General features: G+C 50.5%; 2 protein-coding genes and 1 long non-coding RNA gene across 7 annotated transcripts in view; 1 reads left to right on the top strand and 2 right to left on the bottom strand.

Moving 5' to 3' along the window:
• Window positions 1-373: 373 nt before the first annotated feature.
• On the bottom strand, window positions 374-4780 carry IBA57 (iron-sulfur cluster assembly factor IBA57). 2 transcript variants are annotated; one of them, XM_014873753.2, is made up of 3 exons: window positions 4437-4780; window positions 3240-3583; window positions 374-1908 (listed from the first exon to the last, which is right to left on the bottom strand). In XM_014873753.2, the coding sequence occupies exons 1-3, from the start codon at window positions 4685-4687 to the stop codon at window positions 1517-1519; spliced, it is 987 nt and encodes a 328-aa protein (XP_014729239.1). In that variant the 5' UTR covers window positions 4688-4780; the 3' UTR covers window positions 374-1516. The 2 variants fall into 2 exon arrangements, with proteins under 2 accessions (XP_014729239.1, XP_088034884.1); XM_088178758.1 differs by having other exon boundaries at window positions 3251-3583; window positions 4437-4779.
• An 80-nt stretch (window positions 4781-4860) lies between these two features.
• Window positions 4861-6533, top strand: LOC148225048 (uncharacterized). The gene is made up of 2 exons (XR_015808440.1): window positions 4861-5186; window positions 5257-6533. It is a non-coding gene; the product is annotated as an uncharacterized LOC148225048 (long non-coding RNA).
• A 2864-nt stretch (window positions 6534-9397) lies between these two features.
• The window catches only part of GJC2 (gap junction protein gamma 2), a 38042-nt gene continuing 26120 nt past the window's right edge, over window positions 9398-21319 (bottom strand). For 3 of the 4 annotated variants that reach the window (XM_088178575.1, XM_088178480.1, XM_014873762.2), the window contains one exon: window positions 9398-15417. In XM_088178575.1, coding sequence (XP_088034701.1) covers window positions 14156-15397 — 1242 coding nt within the window. In that variant the 5' untranslated portion in view covers window positions 15398-15417 and the 3' untranslated portion in view covers window positions 9398-14155. Of the gene's footprint in view, window positions 15418-19131; window positions 19279-21319 lie in introns of those variants that run through there. The other variant, XM_088178628.1, reaches the window with a different exon arrangement.

The raw sequence follows: 21319 nt of genomic DNA, 5'->3' as shown, positions 1-21319 counted from the left end.
GGCTTCTCCAAACAGAGGAGTTTATTTAGTGTTTGTTCAGGCTCTGCTCAGCCCAGCACAATAAAACCATTCTGAGCAGGCTTTGCACAATGGGTGGCAGAGAGGAAAAGCTGCTTCAGGCTGAGCTGGGCAGCACAGCCTCGCCTTTGTGGCATCTGGAGGTTCCAGTTTCATTTATTTTCCCAGCAGAAAGAATCTGTTACCAATCCCACACCTGACCAACACTCCAAGGCATAGTTTTGTCAGCAAACAACCCGGAAATGCATTTCTTCTGTTGTAGGTCTTCACACCAATCCAAAAAAAAGCATTTTCTCTTTTAGATGAGTCACATTTAAATCAGAGACAACAATTCATGAGGTATGCCACAGACTCATTTGACAGCAACCATAAAGTTTTAATCAATATAAGCATTTTTTAACAGACAAATTCCTTTCACAGTAACACTGAAACAGAGGCAGAATGTGATTTTGGACGGGTTCTGTTACAAATAGTCATGCAAAAACTTTTCTTTTTTTTTTTTTTTTGACAAAACGGGATCTCACCTGGGCAGTTCTCTCATTGTGTAATGGATTTATTGCAATACAAAAATAAAAAGGGTTCCTATAAATCACTGCAGACTGACAGGGTCAGGAGGCACAGAGCTGGCTGGCTTTGGAAGAAGAGAGGAATATGTTGCAGCAAGAAGAAAAATTGAGGAAGCAGAGGAGCGTTGGCAGCCAGAAAAAAATGAAGCAAAGAAATGCCAAAGCATTGAGGTGCTCTGAAATATGTGGCATTGAAAATATCCCTTTCCTCTCCCAAAAAATGGTTTGAGGAATGGGAGTGAGAGGAACCTGCTGTGCTCCCTCCACTGGCACCTCAGCAGGAGACAGGACCAGGAGGTTTGAGACCTTTCTTCCCCATCTGGGATGAGTTAAAATCAAAGTCTGACATGTGAAGCACAAGGTGTTCCTCTTCCTGAACACAATTCCAGAGGTGGAAGAAATGGCAGAAATGCAAGTTTAAGAAGCTCAATGCATGGAGCAATTTGCAGCAAAAAACTTCAGCCTGAGAATACATCTTAATAAGAGCAGCATGATCTTCACTCAAAAAAAAAAAAAAAAAAAAAAAAAGAATAAAATGATAATATAACAGAATGGTTATTGTGAACTGAAAAAATGAGTGCATGGAACAGGGAAACTCCAGATGCACACACGAAGCACAGTCTGAGGGAGTAAGTGTCAGCCTGGAGATCCATCCAGAGCCCAACCCAGCAACACAGGACACCCCCTAAACACACAGGGACCGACCCAACAACTCATGGCACCCCTAAAAAAGTGAGGAAAAAGGTGCAATTCCCTGGATTTGTCTCTCCAGGGCACTCAGTGGAAGATCCAACCCAGTGATCTGCCACAGCTTTGGGTTCCTACTTTTTAGTCCCGACTTGAGGAATCCTGCAAAACCCCAAACAAACAGCAGCGTTCCCAAATCCCCCACACAACCCAGCCTCTCCCTAAGGCAAACACTGCTCCCTCATCTATTTAGCAGCAGCTTTGGGCCACCACTGCGGCGTGCTGGCTCTGAGCCTCACTGTGTCCCCTGCCAGCTGGATGCAGAGGGGCTCTTTGGTGTGAGCCAGCCTCAGCAGGGCTATCCCGAGCTCTCCTTGGCCAGCACGGAATTTCCCAGCGCGTTTTCCCGACTCGGTGAGGATGTCGGAGCCCGCAGGGATGCCGGAGCTGGGCGGGGGCTCCGGGAAGCTGACGGGCAGCAGCCGCTTGCGGATCACGCCCATGTGGTGGGTCCTGGCCGTCAGCTCCTGCCCGATGTAGCAGCCCTTGGTGAAGCTGATGCCGTTCATGAAGGCCAGGTTGGATTCCAGAGGGAGGGCGACTCCAGGGGGGAGATCTTTCACCCCTTCGGGAATGCCTAGGGCAAGAACAAAGCCGGCAGGTAAATGCTCCTCCTGGTCAGACTTGTGCTCTGACTCATCCTAAAGTGTAAGAGCTGAAACAAGGGATGTGGGGCTCCAGGCTGGCTCTTTAAAATGCTGTTTATTGTATCCAAATGATACAGCAATTTATTTATTATTTAAAATGCTGTTTATTGCATCCAGATCATACAGCAATTCACGGGTTGTGGGTGACAAGAGCCCAGCCCACAGCAGTCAGCATCAGCTGTAGATTTGTGTGAAGCCAACTCTAGTTCTGGTTACAGTGCATTATAGACTTTTCATTGTAGAGCATCTTAAAACATGACAACCAATCAACACCTTTACTATTACCTATAGCCTATCCTAACTACTGGCATTACCATATCCACGTTACTCTTCTCCAATCACAAATAGTTAGTATGTTACAGTTTAAGCTAGAAGTTGTTTTTCAGTTTTCTTGCAGTGGAAAATTTTGAGATCTTTCTTTCTACTTGTAACCTTGGCATTTTTGTTTGCCTATGAAAATCTTTTTGCTTGGTAAAAACATCTTTGTTTTTTGCTTGGTAAAAACATCTTTTGTTTGAGGTGGATTTATCTTTGCTTTGAGCCATAAAACCCCTTTCCAACTCATTTTACCCTTTGACTTCTTCATTATCCAGTAAGACTGGCTTAGCAATTCTTCTATATCAAAACTTGCTATCATTTCTATTCCTTCTTCAGATTCTACATTCAAAGATCTTTCTGTTATACATACATATCTGTGAGACCTTCCTGTCAAATTTTCATCTCCCAACACAAATGGATCCCAGTTTTAGCACAGCACCATCACCTTTCCCTCTGCCAACTCATTTAATCCTTTAGCAACATGAGCACACTAAAATCAAAGGGGCTCCCAGGACTCAGAACCCTGTCCAGTCTCCTTGGCCTTGGAGTTAGCTCAACAAATCCAGCCACAAATGTTTTAGGAAACAGAGTCTGGGTGTTTCCTTTTCCTTCCTCAGCAACAAGCCAAGCACCTGGGCTTGAGTAATCAAAATTACTCAAATCACAGAAGCTTCTCTCTAAGAAAATTAATAATCCTGGCTTTCTTTTAGCATTCCTGACCTCTTCCCATAATCTGAGTAAGAGAAAATTATACCCAAATATGGCCACCAGACAGAATTAGAACCACCAGGTCACTTTAATACTCAAAGTAGCAATTAATACATGTATCATTAACAAATTAAATGCATTTAAAAATAAGAATGAAGGGTTTATAACTTATTCCTGCCTTATATCAGCATGTGGACTCCCAAAACCCATAGTGCAAAACAGGGCTTGGCTTTACCTTGTTTATACCTGTGCCTGTGGTAGTCCTGAACGTCTCCAATTTGGCTCCCAGGGATAATCTCTGACAGATTTGCTCCTTTCTTTGCAATCAGTCTCCAGCCCATGACTTCTGCCCTGGGGTCAGGAGTTAAGAGCAGAGCCGGGTCTGCAGATTTTGGGAGGGAGCTGGCATCCCCAGGCTGCTCCCCGGGGATGACAGCCCACAGGGAGAGGTCAGGGCAGGGGGTGATGGTGACTTTCCTGCGGATCTTGTAGAGTTTCAGGTGTTTCTGGATGGAATCCAGCACGCTGCTGTCGCACTCCAGCAGGATGTGAGGCTCCTCTGCTGTGCTCCCGTGCAGCCTAAAGAAAGTCACACCCCCAAGGTCAGCAAAATAAACACCCACGGCAGCAGGAGCCAAAGATGGGATTTTTATTTGGATCTTGGTGCAAATCCAGAAATCTGGGGAGTTTCTGTGGCACACAGGGAGCAACACCCAGGTCCTCACAGTGAAATACCTGAATTGTTTCAGCCACCTGCTGTACTCTTTCTTAGCAAACACAGCCCTCACTTCTGCCAGGGGCAGAAACAGGAATGTGGCCATGTGGAAGTCTTGATCCTTACCTACAGTGAAGGGAATTTCTGCTGGGGGAAAAGCTCTATTCAGCTGTGCCTTCCATTGTCACAGAATCCCAGAATTGATCTGGGTTGGATGGGACCTTAAGGCTCATTTTATTCTACCCCTGCCATGGGCAGGGACACCTTCCACTATTCCAGGCTGCTCCAAACCCCATCCAGCCTGGCCTTGGACACGTCCAGGGATCCAGGGGGCAGCCACAGCTTCTCTGGGCACCCTGTGCCAGGGTCTCAGCATCCTCACAGGGAAGAATCTCTTCCCAAAATCCCACTTGTCCCCCTGGCAGGGACCGTGACCTTTCCCAGGAGCCTTCCCTTCTCCAGGTGAGCACCCCCAGCTCTCCCAGCCTGGCTCCAGAGCAGAGAGGCAGAGGCAATATCCACGCGTGGGAATATTACGGCCACCACAATTCTCTGCTGCGCTGATCCACAGAGCTTTTTTGGAAGCGCTTTTTTGGCACATTAATGTAGAAATTTAAGCCGGAAATGTCACACGGCAGTGACAGGAGCCACCCCCCCGCCATCCCCTAATGGTCTCTCCCAGCTCCCCCCCGCCGCGGCCGCGCCGCTTGGTCTCACCTGTACAGGATGACGTCATACAGGCAGCGGCCCTGCACGTTCAGCGCGTGCGCGTAGAGAGCGGGAGGGGAGTCGCCCGCCGCCACCAGCTGCGTGACGTCATTGGTGAGCAGCCCCTGCAGGAACACGGCGGCCTCGGCGCCCCGCACGCCCAGCAGCGCCCTGTCCAGCGGGAAACAGGCGGCGGCCGCGCCCCGCCGGCCCCGGCACCACCGGCGCAGCACGGGCGCCGTTATTGCCCTCACCAACATGGCGGCGCCGTCAGAGACTCCCCCCGCCGCCGCCGCCGCCCTCCGCCGCCGCCGCCGCCATCTTGTGTGTGTCCGCCGGGAGGGCGACACCTGCTGGCGGGGCCGGAGCGCCGCGGCACCGCCCCCTTTCCGGCAGGCCACGCCCCCGAGCCGTGACCACGCCTCTTCCCTCTAGGCCACGCCCCCGGTGCCGAGCGGGGCCGGGCGCTCCCCGCGGTCCCGAAGGGGGAATTTGGGAAGCGCTCCCCCTCCTTCCCTGGGTTCCCCGGCCATGGAGCGAGCGAGGGGACAGCCCAAAGCGCTCCCACGTCCCGCGGGTTGGTTGTGGGCGCTGCCCAGCTCGATTCTCCCCATTTAATTCGAGAATCAGTCAGGTCATCGAGTCCAGCCATGGTACTACGGTCCAGTCATTCCTTAAGCACCTCCATTCCTGTCCCTGCCGAGCCCAAAATCCTGGATGTGCAAACAGAGAGGGGACAGAGCCATTCTCCTCCTCCAGGTGCATTTTGGCTATCAGCGTGGAAAAGTGACTCCAAAGGTTCCTGTTTTCCACTGTTTTGTTTCCACAGGACTCACCAGCTGCCCTCCATCCTCTTTTAATACCCTTGGAGAAGCTGTCAGCGGCATCGGATTGGAGTAAATTATAATGTTTGGCAGTGGGAATTTCTGCTAAGCATTGCATGGGAATAAAACCGTGAAATCATGGAATGGCTTTAAAGGTCATTTATTCCAACACCCTGCAAAGAGCAGGGACACGTTCAATCCATCAAATTGCTCAGAGCCTCAGCCCAAACTGATCTGGGATATATCCAGGGATGGGTAATCCCTGTGTTAAACCCCCCTGGTTAAAATCATGGAGCTGAAGCTGTTTCCGTCCCTCTGGAATGTTCACTGACGCTCTGGGAAGCGGACTCTGCAGTGCCCGGATAGCCCCGGGGCTCGTTCCGCTGCAATTCATCCCACAATGCAAAGAATAGCCGTGAGTTACTCCTGTCCTTTGCGATTCCCCTTCTCCAGTGGCTGCCACTCGGTTTGAGGCCATCCTGCCCCTTCCCGCTGCCAACACCGGCACTTTGAGCATCTCTGCGGGCAGGGCCCCGAATGACCCCGCTCAAACCTCCAGGACAAGGCAGCACCAGCACGAACCCACGATCCTAAACCCCTGAGCGAAGGGAGACTCGTTTTGCAGGAGCTGGAAATGAGCTGTGAGTTGATCCAGCTGGCCCTGGGCAGGGCTGAGCTCTCCCCTTCTGTCCCAGCAGTGATAGCCTTATCACACATCCCCGTGTGCCAGCAGCGCTGCGAGATTTGGGGTGTTCACCCTGGAATTCGGGGCTGGCCCTGCAGCTGGAGAAATAAAGATGTGGGCAGAGGTGACTCGAGGTGACCTTGGCACGTGGATGTGCTCTGTCCACCCGTGTCAAAATCGGGGCTGGGGAAACCTGCCTGGCTCTGAGGCAGCTGAAGGAGCAGAGAGATGATGCCCAGGGCGGTTCTTCTCTCTGTCTGGAAGTGAGAATGTGCCCAGAGCAGGACCTGGGTTTGTTTTTGGAAGGAGAAGGGGGAAAGTCACAAATCTGCAAGCATAGCTGGGCTGGAACTCCAGAGTCCAACAGGAACCACGGACCCGCATCTGGATCCAACTTTGTGGGGTTTTGCCTGTTCCACATCCCTCCTTCACCCACCAAGCTGTGAGGATCATCAGTGGCCATCCCACAGGCAGCCCTTTGCCATCTCCCTGCATTCCAAACCACCACAGGTGGTGTATCGAACCCCACAGAGATATTTGAAAGGGCAGCAAGGGAAATAAAAGTGAAAATGGAAAACAATCAGGCAGCCAAATAAAGTTCGAGCCTTTATTTGTTTTACCACTTCCTACCAATTTTATTCCTTTCCCTGTGGGTTTGCTGTTCTTTTCTCATGCAGTTATGTAGCCAGTAAAGTCGCATTGAAACATTTCAGTGTCAGAAACTACAACTCTGCCAGTTTAGTGCATTAAGTCAGCTCAGGAGATGGTTTGAGACAATCCATAGCATGACTGAGACCTGCAACCCCGAGAGCCCTGGGAAGGTTTGTGCCAGCCCCCAGTGAGTGTGTGCCTGTCTTCACTAAAAATGGGGGACCTGAAGCCTGGGGGGAGGGACAACACAATTCCCAGAGCTTCCATGACGTTAATTTCTAGTGGAAGGTGTGGAATTCTAGTGGATGGTCTCCCTGCCTGTGGCAGAGGGTTGGAACAAGGTGATTTTTAAGGTGTCTCCCAACCCAAACCATTCTGATATCGCCCCTGATGGATCATTCCCCACCAGCTTTGTAATTTCTAAGGGTATTTTTGGGAGGGGAGCTGGTGGCACAAGGTGACAAGACATAAATTCTCTCCTCTGTGGAACACCTCTCATCCAGGGACATGTGTTAGGGTGGCTCAGGATCCCTTCCCACAGCTCAGAAGGTGGTGACAAAGGACAGAGATTCCCTCGCTGTCCCTCAGCAGCCCCTGGGTGGTTGCACAAGCTGCCAGCAGCCTCCTGCTCCATCAGCTTTCCACTCTCTGCTCTCCCACTGCCCAAAACCCTGCACAGCTCGAGGCTCTCACTTGTGAGTGCCCATCCTTGGCATTTATTTGTCAATAACTCATCCTCACCAGGGATAACCTCTGCAGCTAGTCCTGGCATAATAAACTCATTTTCTCCAGCTTTTTCTCCGGGTTTTAAGCACAAATACTCATCCACAAACTCACATGAGTTGCAATTATCCCTCCCAAACCCTGTGCATTAAATATGCCCCGAGCTGTGCCCTGGGAGGTCAGCCACAGGCAGCTGAGACATGGGGCTGTGGTAAACCATAGCAGCACTTCTGGGACAACATCCCACAGTCCTGGAGAGGAAAACATGGATTGTGGCAGGCCTGGGCAATGCAAAATCAGTGATGATAGAGGGAAATTGCTAGTACAACAGCCAGGATGCAGGAGTAGAGCAAAGTGGAAGCTGAGCTTGGAGGGAGGAAGTTTGTGCATCAAAAAGGCTGCTCTGAAAGGAGGGTGGGCATCAGTATTTTATCCCAGGGAACAAGTGACAGAGGAAACGGCCTGAAATTGCACTGGATGAGGTTTAGGTTGGATATCAGGGAAAATTTCTTCAGTGAAAGAGCGGCCAGACATTGGAACAAGCTGCCCAGGGAAGTGGTGGGATCACAATCCCTGGAAATGTTTAAAAACCGTGTGGTTGTGGCACTTGGGGACAGGGATTAGTGGTTGTGGTGCTGGGTTAATGGTTGGATTTTATGAACTTAGAGGGCTTGTCCCACCTTGAGGGCTCTGGGATTGCTGCTGGTGGGGCTGAGGGGGAGGGACAGCTGTTACTGCATTTCCCTGGGAGGAGGGATTAGGAGCCAGTGGGATGCTGTGACTGGAATTCTGCCTGCAGTGAGGAGCAGCCAGTGAAAACATGGATGTTGTGATCCCAGAGAGAGCTGGAGAGTCGCTGCTGAGAGGAATGATGGATTTGTGTTTACAAACAAGCTGTGGGTCTGCTGGTAGAAAAAATCAGCACTGAGAGATAAAAGAAACAATGGGAAGGATTCCACTGATTGATGAATGGAAAAAAAGATATTTGCCTTTACAAACAAACTGTAGGTTTGCTGGTAAACGAAATTGGATATTGAAAGATGAAAGAAGCAATGGGGAAAAAACATGAAGTCTATGAGAATTAAAAATTAAAAGGGAGGGTTGTGCATTAGAGGGGAATCTGAGGTATCAGGCGTTCTGGGAAGTCTGTGCCTCTCAAGTACCTCAGCCAATGGGGAAAGAGAGAGGGAAATGTGAGTGGGAAAACAGGATAAAAAGGGAGGCTTCATCCTCCAAAAAAGTGGAGATATCCCAGGGGAATGCCCCATGGCCTCTCCCTTTATTCAAATAAAGTAAAAGGACTCCTCTGTCTCCTTTTTGGAAATAAAACTCTGGCGTTTGTGGATTACTTTTCCTGACACTGGCAATTTTACCCTGGCTTTCCAAAGAAATGGGAGGAGTTGCAATTATTCTGCCTATTCCCAAAATTCTGCTGGATGGGGGCTGCTTTTGCCATTCTTCCTTCTATGAGTGGGGATCAACCCCCGGGGCAGGGACACCTCCCACCACACCAGGCTGTCCAAGCCCCATCCAACCCGGCCTTGGCTCTTCCCTGTCTCTTGGTGGGACCACATCCTGTCCTTGCCAAAGAAGTTGTCAACTCAGCTCAACTTCCAGAGAAACAGAAAAAAACCCGCATGTTTGAGTCCAGATTTTTTTTTTCCCCTGAGGACATTTGGAGAGGGGTTGTGAGTGAACAGTGTCTGTGATTTAATAGGAGGAGCAGAGACTGAGGTGGTTGGGAAGCCAGGCTCTCTCACAAAGTGCTTTCCCATCGTTTGCTCAGCCTGAATCATCAGTTTCCCGCAGATTCCCCGAAGTTTTGTTGCTTTTGAAAGCCCAGGCTTCCCTCAGCAGTTTGAGCTCTGTGCCTGAGGGATGTGCGGGCAGTGATTCATCAGGGAGACAGCGCATCCCAAACAACGCCAAGGTCAAACGCTTCTTAAGGCAAAACTATTTTGTGATGATTTGTAGCCATATCAGGGAAAATGGAGCTCGTCCGTGGCTAAAAGAGGCAAATCACAGATGGAGAAGGATTTCTTCTCGTCACTCAGAGCCCTTCTCAAGCAAGCACCACACGCTGTATGTATTGTAACAAAATGTAAGTTTTATTCCATATTATTAGTAGTGGATGTGGAATAGCCACAGTTGAGTTGGACTGGTGTCCCTTTCCCTTTTGACCAGTGTTTAATATTCTAACTATAGCCCAGGTGTAACATTTACACTGAAAAATACTTACAGATTCAACCTCATATTCCAAAACTTTCTAGTACAAATACAGTTAGTACATAAAAAAAAAAAAAAAAAAAGAAAAAAAAAAAGAAAAACCCACAAAGAAACAATCCCAGACACTTTGTAACAGCACAGACTGGTTATGGCCGTGAGTTAAGTTCAAGTATTTCCCAGTGGAATGCAATGCAAGCAGGAAGGTAATCTGGCTTTTTGTGGGACATTCCTGGCCCTGAATGGTAAGAAGAGAAATATAAGTGTGGGCACTTTATCTGACCAAGTTTAGCAAGAGAGTCAATGTTTATAATTAGTTCAGCCACAAAGCTAAACCTGTCTTGTGTGTGGACGAAACTGCTACCTGGAGAAAACAAAAAAAGAAAAGCAAAGCATTAATTATACCACTGGCATTTCTTCCGTGGCTGATGCTCTGCCCTCCAAATGAATTTCCTCGAGCTGCTGGTTGAGTTAGGAACAGTTGTGGTGGGAATTTTGTGAATATTTTGCTGCTCTATCCTTTTCCTGCCCCAGCTGAGAGGATAAAGGAAGGAATTGTTGCTCCTGCCCTGAAAGGAGTTATTCCTGCAGAGTCATCATTGCATTTGGTCACCTTTGTGGAGTGACTCAGTGGAGAAACTCAACATCCTCAAGGGTTTATAGGTCACAGAGTGGAGGAGGAAGGGGGGAAGTGAGCAAATCAGTATATAGAGCAATAATAATAATGATAATAATAATCTTTTCTGTTCCTAGGGCTGTCTGACCCGTGCTGGCTCCTGTGTGTGGCCCAGGTGGGATCTGGGAGAACTGGGATCCCTCCTCCCCAGGCTCAGAGGATCAGCAGTGTCCTCCAGGCTGGCTGGGAGCTCACAGGCAACTTTGCATCCCTCCCAGACACCCCTGACACCAGAGTACTCCTGCTGGAAATACACCCCTGTGCTTGGGTCAAAAGGCTTGGAGAACATGGGAAAGCAGGATCAGCTCCCATTGGGAAGGGATGTCATGCAGGGAAGTGCTCCAAGTCTGAGGGATGAGCAGAGCTGGGAATGGTTACCCCCTGTCCCTGCCTGACCAGGAGATTATTGATCCCCCCAGAGTCTGCCCTGGGTCTGGTACTCATCAATATTGCAGTTATTGAACTCTGCCTGCGTGTGCATGTGAGATGGGAGGGTGACACCAGCTGGGAAGAGGATCCAAACCCCCTGCAGGACCCACGGGTCACTCAGAGCCCCCTTGGCTCACTGTGTGACAATAAAAAGGGGCCTTGAAGGAGGGCAAGAAGATTCTGACTGTACAACCAGACATCTGGAGAGGGGAGCAGTGCCCAGACCTGCAGGAGATGGGGTTTTGGGGAGGACCAGAGTGCATGAAGAGGAGAGGGGAGGGAAGGTGGCACAAGGATCAGCACTGCCACACTGCTGGGGCGACACGAGGTGGCTCGTGCTGGTCCAAAGACAAAGAAAACCACACTGGAAAAGCAGCCCTTGGAGAAATGTTGATGAGACTGGAGGTGCTCAGCTTAAAGCAGATTTGAGGGTGAAAACAGTCTCCAAACATCCAAAATATGCAGAGGTTAAAGGCATGAGACTTCTCCATGTCTCCACGGGGTTGCAGAGAGGGGGTTCATGTCCCCCTTTAGGGAGTCATTTGATGGTGGCAATTTGGCAAGAAGATCCATGGTCTTTTCCCACCCTCCTGCTCTGAGCCTGGCATCTCCTCCCATGGGCACTGCTGGGGTTTTGCTGGGGCAGCAGGTGCAGCCCTGCTGTATAGACTGGGTTTAATGACTTGATCAGGTCTCTGTGATCAGATCTGGGTGGTTTTGGCTTAAAATCTGCCCCTTGCTTTCCCCACGAGGCATTTGCCAAGATATTTCCTGGAGCAATTGCAAGGGAGTCACATTCCTATCCCTGGTGTGGTGACTCACGGGGGGGATCTGCAGGTCAGCAGGAGCTGAGGGGCAGATCTGAGTCACCAGAAAGTGCTCAGACCAAGAATGGTGCTGAGGGAAGTGTCACTGATAGGGGCAGGAGAAATCCAAAATCCCAATTCCTGCATGGGGCGGTGCCTTCCAGCATCCTGTGGGAAACACGAGTTTATCTGGGGCTATGGTGGTGTTGCTCATGGAAAAGGAATCAGAAGAACCCAGGCACCATCCAGCCATGGTTACCCTCAGTTTCCATCCTTCCCTTGGGATCACGACTTTAAATACTCACAGTTTCCTATGGGACACAGGGCTGGGAACAAGAGAAGTCCCACTGGTGCACAGGACAAGCTCATGCCCTGGACAGCTGCAGCGACCAGGGAACAAATTTCCCCCCAGGATCACCTCTCTCCTCCCCAGCAGCCTGCCCTGCAGGTATTTTTTCCAGGTGACAGCAGCTCTTGTGAGCACCCAGCCTCTCCTGCTCTGCCCAGCACATCCCCACACATGGGACAAGGACAAACAGAGCAGTTGGATATGGTTGTCTCCCCACCACCGTGGTGTGACCTTTCTGAGCCTTTCCTGCGAAATTCCCAGCAGGAGGGGATGGATGGATGGATGGATGGATGGATGGATGGATGGATGGATGGATGGATGGATGTCACTACTGACTGCTGCTGTGCTGATCCTCCTCCTGGATCCAGTCCCCCATTTATGAGGGGAAAATCTCAAGCATTCCAGGCATTTTACCAATGCCTCCAGCAGGACCAGGAACAAGCCTGGAAGCATTCCCCAGACAGCTACACAAAGCCACAAAGCTGAATATTTGCTGCTAGATATCTGGTAGGATGTTTCTCTGCTTTCCTTTTAATTCTACTTTTTTTTTTTTTTTTTTTTTTTTTTTTTTTTTTTTGCTTCCAGGACTGTTCTCTAACGCATCACACAGCTCAGCCAAAGTTTCCAGGAGATGAAGGGCATATCCAAATTCTCTGCCTGTTCCCAAGAATGTACAAAGGGCTGGACACTCAGGGAACAGGCATCCTCAGGGCTTTTAGGGACTGATCTCAAGGACGTGAGAGTGATGTCCAGGGAGAAGCCATGAAAATCCCATGGGTAAGAAATCCTGGCACAGCCTGAGGGGAACAGCTTGGCACAGAGACAGTGCAGTGTTCAGGGGGGAATTTACTTCTCTTGCAACAGGTTTGATCTTGAAGGTTCTCCCTACCTGGGTTCCCTGTGGTGGTGATGAAATCACCCTCTGACAAAGAACAGTAGGAGCCTTGGAGCTCAGCAGCTTGATTTAAACATGCACCCAAAGTACCGTAAGTGCATGAAAACCACCCTAAAGTCAAGCCCCGCAGAAAAAAAAATCCCTCATAAACTCAGGAAAAACTTCCTGTTCTTGTCCTAGTCCCATCCCCATTGAAGCCAGATCTTTTGCAAAGCCCCTCCAGCAAGTGTGGGAACCCTCCCAGTTCCCAGGTGGGGCAGGAGGATAAAAACCCCAGGGTGAGATCAATCCCAATCCTGGAGCAGCTGGGTTTTCTCAGGGGAGGTGGATGGCTGTAGAAGGAGCAGAGGGTTGATATTACATTTACACCTATCTCTCTATGTCTACGTTCACACCCACGTGTTCATACGTGTCTGTATCTACACATGGACACACACACACACACACACACACCAGAGACACGCTATGCATAGTTCTGCCACCTGCCACTATTTATAAGGGTTTGATTAATCAGAAAAACAAATTTGCCAACAGTGCTTTTCCTCGATTAATCAGAAAAAACAAATTTCCTGACGCCAATTGTCTAAAATTGAGCAAGTAAAGGAGTCTAAACCCTTTACCCTTTTTGTTTTCCTGGTTGCATAAAGGCACTTTCAGATGATGTGAAGCAGCAGTTTGTTAAAAACTCTGTAACTGCAACAAATCCCATCACATCTGTAGCAAGTGCTACACAGGCACCAGTAGGACTCAATGTCACTGCTCGCTCCTGCTCCGGAGGGTTTGGAGCAGATTTGCTTTTTGCTTCGATGCAGAGGAAGAAAAGATGAAACCTTCAGCCCTGTTTGTAGCTGGTTTTAGGTCTCCCTGTGTGAGGCAGTCGCTGTGTTCCTGCCCCAGACCTGACATGGGTGCCATCTCTGGCTCACAGCATCCCACGAGGTTTTCCTTGGCATCTGCCAGTCCAGGCAGATCAGCTGTGAGCCTGCCACGAAGGTCCGTGCAATATGTCAGTGGTTTTCTTACCAAAGGATGGAAAATTAATTTGATTAAGGGTATTTAGTAATTAAACACTGCCTGGCCTGCAGCACTGGAGCCTTGCCATGCAGAAGGGTGGCTGATCCCTGTCAGCCTCACTTCTCTCCTGAGCCACCAGCAGCTCCTTTTCCACCCCAGCACATTGTCCAGTCTCTGCTGGGGGCTCCGTGGTGACCCAGGGGCTGGGAGATGGGGGGTTTGCTGTTATACTCACTGGAGATTCTCAGCTGGAGAACACGTTGGAAACAAGGAAGAAATGTCTTTTGTTAACGCACGGAAGACAGCACTAAATCAGTCCAAAACTCCTTTTACTCTCTTGACTCCCACACAAAAACCGTGCCCTGCGAAACAAACGCGAGACAACACCGAAAACCAGAAAAAAACCCAAAATAAAAACCCCGCTCACGCCGCCCTCTCTCCTTCCTGACAGAGTTATATCCACACCGACGTCTTCCCGTCTTTACTGCTGGAGCTGCCTTTCTCCAGCGAGGCCTTGGGTTTAGCACCTTGTTTCTCCTGGGCGGTGTTGGCCCTGTTCTGCTCCACCACGGTGCCCCCCGAGGCGGGGCTGCTGGTCCTAGAGGGCTGTGTGTTGGCCTGGGTGCTGCTGTAGCTCTGGAAGGCAATGTCCAGCTGCTCCTGGGCCACCCGCAGGTGCTTGTGCAGCGTGGACAGATCCGCCGGCAGGTTCTCGTCGGGGCTGGTGCACTGCTGCTCCTGAGCCACGTTGGCCAAGTTCTGCTCGTGGGCCATCAGGCTGTTGGGGATCTTGGTGGATTTCTCGGATTTGACGACCAGGTTGTACTCGGGAGGGCAGGAGATGTTTTTGGGGTAGGCGTAGTTGTAGGGGGGCTGCCGGAAGCTGTTGATTTTCCGGTTGCGGATGGCGTCGCGGATGGTCCCGAATCCCAGGTGGAACATCTCGCACATGTTCAGCAGCAGGCACAGGCAGCTCACCACGTACATCACCAGCAGGAAGATTGTTTTCTCCGTGGGCCGGGACACGAAGCAATCCACGGTGTGGGGACAAGGGACCCTGTTGCAGACGTAATACGCTTCCACCTCGAAACCGTAGAGCAAATACTGCCCTATCAAGAAGCAAACCTCGAAGGAGGCCCGGGTGAGGAGCTGGAAGACGTAGATTTTCATCAGTCCCTCCTGCTGGATGCGCCTCCTCCCGTCGTGCTTCTGCTGCTCCTTGGGCTTGGCCTTGGCTTTCTCGTGCTCGGCCGCGTCGTCGGAGATCATGGGCTCCTCCTCGTCGGCCTCCATGGCGTCCTCCATGTTCCTCACGGCCTGCCAGTTCAGAGCAAACTGCTTCTTCTTCTTGAACCCCTTGAACTTCTTCTCCTCCTCGGCCGAGCGGGCGATCCTGTGGATGGCGTAGCCCAGGTACATGACGGAGGGCGTGGAGATCATGATGATCTGGAAGACCCAGAACCTGACGTGCGACAGCGGCGCGAAGGCGTCGTAGCAGACGTTGTCGCAGCCCGGCTGCTTGGTGTTGCAGGTGAACTTGCTCTGCTCATCGGAGTAGATGGACTCGCCCCCCACCGCCGTCAGGACGATGCGGAAGACGATGAGCACGGTGAGCCAGACCTTCCCCACGAAGGTGGAGTGATTGTGAATCTCTTCTAGCAGGCGGGTGAGGAAGCTCCAGCTCATGTTGGTCATAAGGGCTGCTCAGTTATGACCTGCGGGGAGAGGGGGAAATAAAAAAACCGGGATGTGAGGTCACGTCTTGTGCCAGCGGGAGGATCAGAGCAGTGACTGTTCCTTGTGCTGGGCATTGGTGAGGTCACACCTTAAATCCTGGCGTCAGTTTGTGCTCCTCGTGACAAAAAGGACATTGAGGGGCTGGAGGGTGTCCAGGGAAGGGAACAGAGCTGGAGAATTCCTGAGGGAGCTGCAAAGGCACTCAGCCTGGAGAAAAGGAGGCTCAGGGGGGACTTTGTGGCTCTGCACAACTCCCTGACAGGAGGGGACAGCCCCAGGTCGGGCTCTGCTCCCAGGGAACAGGGACAGGAGGAGAGGGAAAGGCCTTGATTAGCACCAGAGAAGGTTTAAATTGGATATCAGGGAAAATTTATCCCCTGAAAGGGTGGTCAGGGCTGGAGCAGTGGAGGATGCTCCCACATCACAGAGACTTGTCCTGCTGAAACATCTTTCATTAGCAAACCCAGAAAAATGCAAAGAATCAGCGAAAGAATGGGAATATTTATGTTTACAGGCTGATGGCCCTTTTAAGTTCCTCTTGAAACAAAGCAAAACAAAACAAAACTTTAATCAAATACAGACTGTTTCAAAAATAAACCTTGAGAAGCTTTCAAGAGAAAACATGCATTTATTAGGAGACCTGGACAGCTGGGGAGGAAGAGCTTGTAAAAAGCATTTTGTGTTTAGCTTAACTTGCAGTGGAGCCTCAGCTCGAGTTCCTTGGGTGACCTCAGACAGCACTGAAGACAGGAGGCAATTTCACTGCTTGGCTGGCACAGATACTGAGAGATGAGAGCAGTAGGGAAAGCACCTGCACCCAAAGAGCAGGGGAGGAAGAGTGAAAAAAAAGAGGAGAGGAGAGGAGAGGAGAGGAGAGGAGAGGAGAGGAGAGGAGAGGAGAGGAGAGGAGAGGAGAGGAGAGGAGAGGAGAGGAGAGGAGAGGAGAGGAGAGGAGAGGAGAGGAGAGGAGAGGAGAGGAGAGGAGAGGAGAGGAGAGGAGAGGAGAGGAGAGGAGAGGAGAGGAGAGGAGCTGTTTTCCTATGTAGGAGGAGTAGGGACATCAACCCTAACTCTCCATGCTGGGGGTGAAGATCCAGGGGGGAAAATGATCATAAAATCCCAGAATCCTATAATTTTGAGGGGTTGGAAGGGACCTTGAAGATCATCTTATTTCATGAGTGGGGACACTTTCCACTAGACCATGTTGCTCCAAGCCCCATCCAGCTTGGCTTGGTGATGCTGTTGAGACACGAGCCTGGCTCTAACCTGGCTTTTGCAGCACTGCAGACACAAAATTGTGCTGTAGGATTTCCGTGGTAGGAGCAGCCAGGAGCCCAGCCCCATATGGGAGCAGGAAGGGAAACGTGCTCTCCTCTGTTCTCCACGTCCAGGCGCTCTGGAATGCGATTTTGCTCCCGCTGCTTCCCAGGACAGGAGCCAAGCAGAGCTGGTTTGCTCAGCGCTGGTTTGCTCAGCGCTGCCCCTGTCGAGGGCTCTCGAGAGCAGGCAGATGGAATTTTCTAACCCTGCTATTTGCAGATCAAACAAATCCCCTGCGAACACAAGCCCCCAAGTCTTCACACGCCGGGTTGAGCCCTGTGGGAACTGCAGATGGTGCTGTGCTTGTCCTGGGGCTGGGGAAACTGAGGCACGGAGGGGAGAAACAGCTGGGTCATAAACCAGAAGGAGAAGAGGGGAAATTCTCTCTGCCCTCAACCCTCAAAGCTGCTGGGACCAGAATCCCTCTCTCCTGCCTCAAAAGTGATGTTTTGGTCAGTACAACTGTGCAGATGGGACAATTCAACCACTGCAGGACGTGGAAAGTGATGCCCACAGAGGTGTTCTTTATTTATTGAGGAAATTTGGTTTATTCAGGGGTGAGATGGGGAAGTTCCCTCATTGAGTGCCTTTTTTTGATTTTTACAGTGAGTACACCCTAAAGGGTCTTTAACTCTTCCTCTGTTGTGTTCACGTTCAGATATGGGCAAACTGGGGTGTTAAATGATTTGCAGAATTAATCCAGGCACTCAGCCAAGCTCCAGCTGACAAGGGGCTGGGAAGGGAAGACCCTGCTGGGTGTGGGGCATGGTGCATCTGTCTGTGGAGCATCCGGCTGTGGATGAGGCAGGGTTGGATGCAGCCCCACCTTGGCTGGCCCCATACAGGTGTCCAGCCCCTCACCAGCTCCCATCTGCACCCCAACTTAGCTGCAAGCCCCAAATTGTTCTTAAAAATGCACTTTGAATGTCCTGTAGAGCAGTTCATCCAAAATGCAGTGCTCCCCTGAAGGGTTTCTGAAGCCTACACCGAGGATAATTCACCATTTTGCAAATGTTACCCATGGACACAATTCCCAAAGCTCCAATGCATCTCCCAGGAGCTGCTTGCTGGGGCAGGGAGGGTCTGACCAAGGCTGTGATAGCTTTTGGAGTAAATATTCAAGTTTTGAAGTGGTATTTGTGAGGTTACTAGCAAAACACCCCCTGTTGTCCTCCAGGAGACAAATTTTAGAAAGGAGATCCCAGTCAAGTGCTCCCAAATCTCCTGGGCCAAGGAAAAGGAAAGAAACTGTAAAATAACAGAAGTGACAGGTTGTTGCTTTGAGAAAACCATCCCTGGCTATCAGGCACCACCCTGAGCTGTGGGTCCTGCCACTGCCCCTGCTGCTCAGCCCTCTGTGCACATCTGGATCGGCAGGAACATCTGCAGGAAGCAGCCCCGAGCTGTTCCTGAACCCCTGGGACCCCACAGTGTGGGGTCACACCTTGGAATTCCACCCGTGTGTGTCCACCTGTCCTCCTGGCATTGTGTTTGAGAGCAGGAGCCGAAGGAAATGAACTAAAATCCCCTCCCTCCAAATCACTCTGGTTAAACTTCCAGTGGGTTTTAGGACTCACTGGTTACAAAGACTAAACTGTGGGATTTCAATGCTTTTAATTGCTTGGGTGGGGGTTTAGTGCACCGTGATGTTTTGGAATCAATTCTAAATAAAACAAGCTTCCAAGGAAAGACTTGTTCACAGTGCTGATGAATCGACTGGCACTAGGAGAAGGCTGTGTCTCCTCACAATCCCAACCATCAAAGCACAGAACATGGATTTTTGCATCTTTCTGCCTGCTACAGACCCAGTTCCTCTGTGCAGTGTGAAAGTTATGCAGTCTGGGTAAACAAAAAAAAAACAACAAAAATCCCATCTGGGTGGATCTGCAGCAGGTAGATGGATTAGATGAGGTGGCTCATGCAGCTCAATTATCTCCTGAGAAAGGATTCCCCATCCCTGTGACTTTGACATCCATTCATTCAGTGAGGTGACACACAGTGTATGAAACACACACAGGCTACAAGCTTCACTTTAAAACAGCTACAAAGGAGGGATTGGACTGTTCAAACCCCACCAACTCTTAAAGCACCCTAAAATTTGTGTAGCCAGTACAGGAATCAGCTGTTGGCTCCACGTTCTCACCACAAAACGTGCTGAACCCTCCACACGATTGCAGGCACAGCTGTAGGAAGTGGGAAAACTTTAAAAACTGAGTCTAAAATATGCCAAAGAAAGAAAAAATATATTTTTATATAAATATATATGAAAAATCAGTGCTAGCTGGATGTGCTTCCATTCTGCACACTTCTCGCTCCGCTGCCTGAACTGCAGGGGGAACAACGGGAAAGGGGGGGAAAAGAAATCTACTTACAGAGACATGATGCTTCTCGCGGTGGCTTTCCCTCCTCCACCGACATTCCTGTGCTCCAATCCCTCCTCCCTGCCCTGGATAAAGCCCCGCAGGCTCGGTCCAGCTGCTCCAGCGGTTGGGATGTATTTAAGGCGCTGTCAGACCCCGCCTTTGCCGCAGCCCCAGCGCCTGTGCCCACCCTCCTGCCCCTCGCCAAGCCTCGGGACGAGCTGGGAAGGTGCTCCACGGACACTCCAGGCGAGAGAAAGGCACGGGTTTGAAATCCAAACAAGCCGCCGGGTCTGGTTTTAGGAACGCTGCCTGGAATTTTGCTGCCGAGCCCTTGTGTCGGTTGGGAGTGAATTAATAGCATCAGCTTGTGGCACTGGGAACACATTTGTGAGAGCATGACTAACAGGGAACATGTGGAAAACTCATTCTGGCAAAAGGTCCTCGGCTGTTGGGGGTGAAAAAATAATAATAATAATAAAATACAAAAAAAAAAAAAAAAAAAAAAAAAGGAGAGAGAAAGCGTGCTATTGGGAAAAAAACTGCCCTGAAGCTCCTGCTTTGCTGCACTCCCAGGAAAAGCTGTCCCTAAAGGAGGTTGTTCTCCTCTCTCCAAGCTGGTGGAAGGATGGGAAAGGGGTTTTGAGAACCAACAGAGATTTTCTGGCCTCCTTGCAGCTGCAGGAAGGAGCAGCTGGGATGGAGATGCACAGGAAGCCTGAGGCAAGTGGTTTGCAAGAAGAAAAACTCCTGAAAACCCTGATGGTCCAAGGATCACCTGCTCCATCCATGAGGAGCTTTGGCATTGCCATTCCAGCAGCATCAGAGCTCAGGGTGTCTGCTGAGGTGGAAATGGAGAGTCAGGGCAGAAAGTCCACCCATGGAAAGGATCAGAACTCTGGGGGCAGAAAGATTGGGAAGATCTGCACTGGGATGAAGGGGAGTGTTGGAAACCGTGTGGTTTATCAGGAACTTTTATCCCTGATGCTGACAAAGTAGGATATTCAGACCTCTGCTTTCCCAAAAAGGGACCTGGAAGGGCAATTCCTGCTCATTGGAACTTGTTGCCTGGATGCTCTTGCAAGGAGCAGCATCTGTGCTGTCATTTTATTGCAGTAACACTCCTCGAGGTTTTCTCTTATAAACTAATTACTCACTTAGCATTACTGATAAGTTAATTCCCAGTTTGGAATTAGTCACCTTAGCTAGGCAGGAAAAGCCCTCTCAGCTGAGTGAGGTGTAGGGATGAACACACTTTTGTGGGAACGTGCCACGCCAAGAAAACCAGGGTTTGGGAGGCATTTTAGGGGAATAAACCTCTAAAAAAATTACATTACCACAACTCTGGCTTCATGTTTTAACTTCAGCACGTGGCACACTGATAGATTTCTACCCTAAAGGACACAAGGAGGTTCCAGGGCTGGAGATCTCCAAACCCACCCCAGCCTCCCTGGACATCTCCCACTGTGAGAGGGAGATCATGCAGCAGGGCTGAGGCCACGTTATCCCTGCTTATTCCTGGGGCACGGATTGGTCTCCAGCACGCTGGGGCAGTGACCTCCTTCCCTCCAAGCTCTGGTGACAGAAGTGGGTCACCTCGTGGTCACTCCACATGAATGTTCTTTGGGAGCATCCCTCCAGCACGTCCCACCTGCTCCTTCTGAAAGCCACACCCTGTGACACCCCCCAGAGCTCAGGGATGGCCACCAAGAGCTCGGGGACGGCCACCAAGAGCTCATTCCCACCAAGGACCTGTGGTGAAAGCCCCACCTGCTGCTGCTGGTGTGGGACAGAGCTGCAGGGAAGTGTTATTGGTTATTTAAAAATAACCAGCTGAGAACAGCTCCCAGGCTCTGCAGGACTGCAGAGATAAAAGGCAGCTCAGCGTGGTCCCAGTCCCGTGGGTCAGGCAGATTTTCCAGGCTCTTTGCTTTCTAACCATGAGGGTTATTTATACACACAGCACTCATGCCTGGGTAAAGTTTTTTGGGGCATCTGTGCTTCAGGCATGCCAGGCAACATCTGCTGCTGCTCCAGCCATCACACAGGCAGGGACTGAGGGCTTCCCATCACCAAACCATCACCAGGGAAGGGGGCAGAAGGCAGGAGGCAGAGCCATAAATGAGTGTGCAGGGAAAAACCCATCCCTGCAGCATCCTGTGTCCTCAGTTCAAAGCCTGGCTGTGAGAAATGGGAATAA

The sequence above is a fragment of the Sturnus vulgaris genome, chromosome 1 (assembly GCF_052056855.1).
Source record: "Sturnus vulgaris isolate bStuVul1 chromosome 1, bStuVul1.hap1, whole genome shotgun sequence".
Lineage (NCBI taxonomy): Eukaryota > Metazoa > Chordata > Aves > Passeriformes > Sturnidae > Sturnus > Sturnus vulgaris.
The sequence above is the reverse complement of the archived record's forward strand: the minus strand, read 5'-3'. Positions and strand labels throughout refer to the sequence as shown.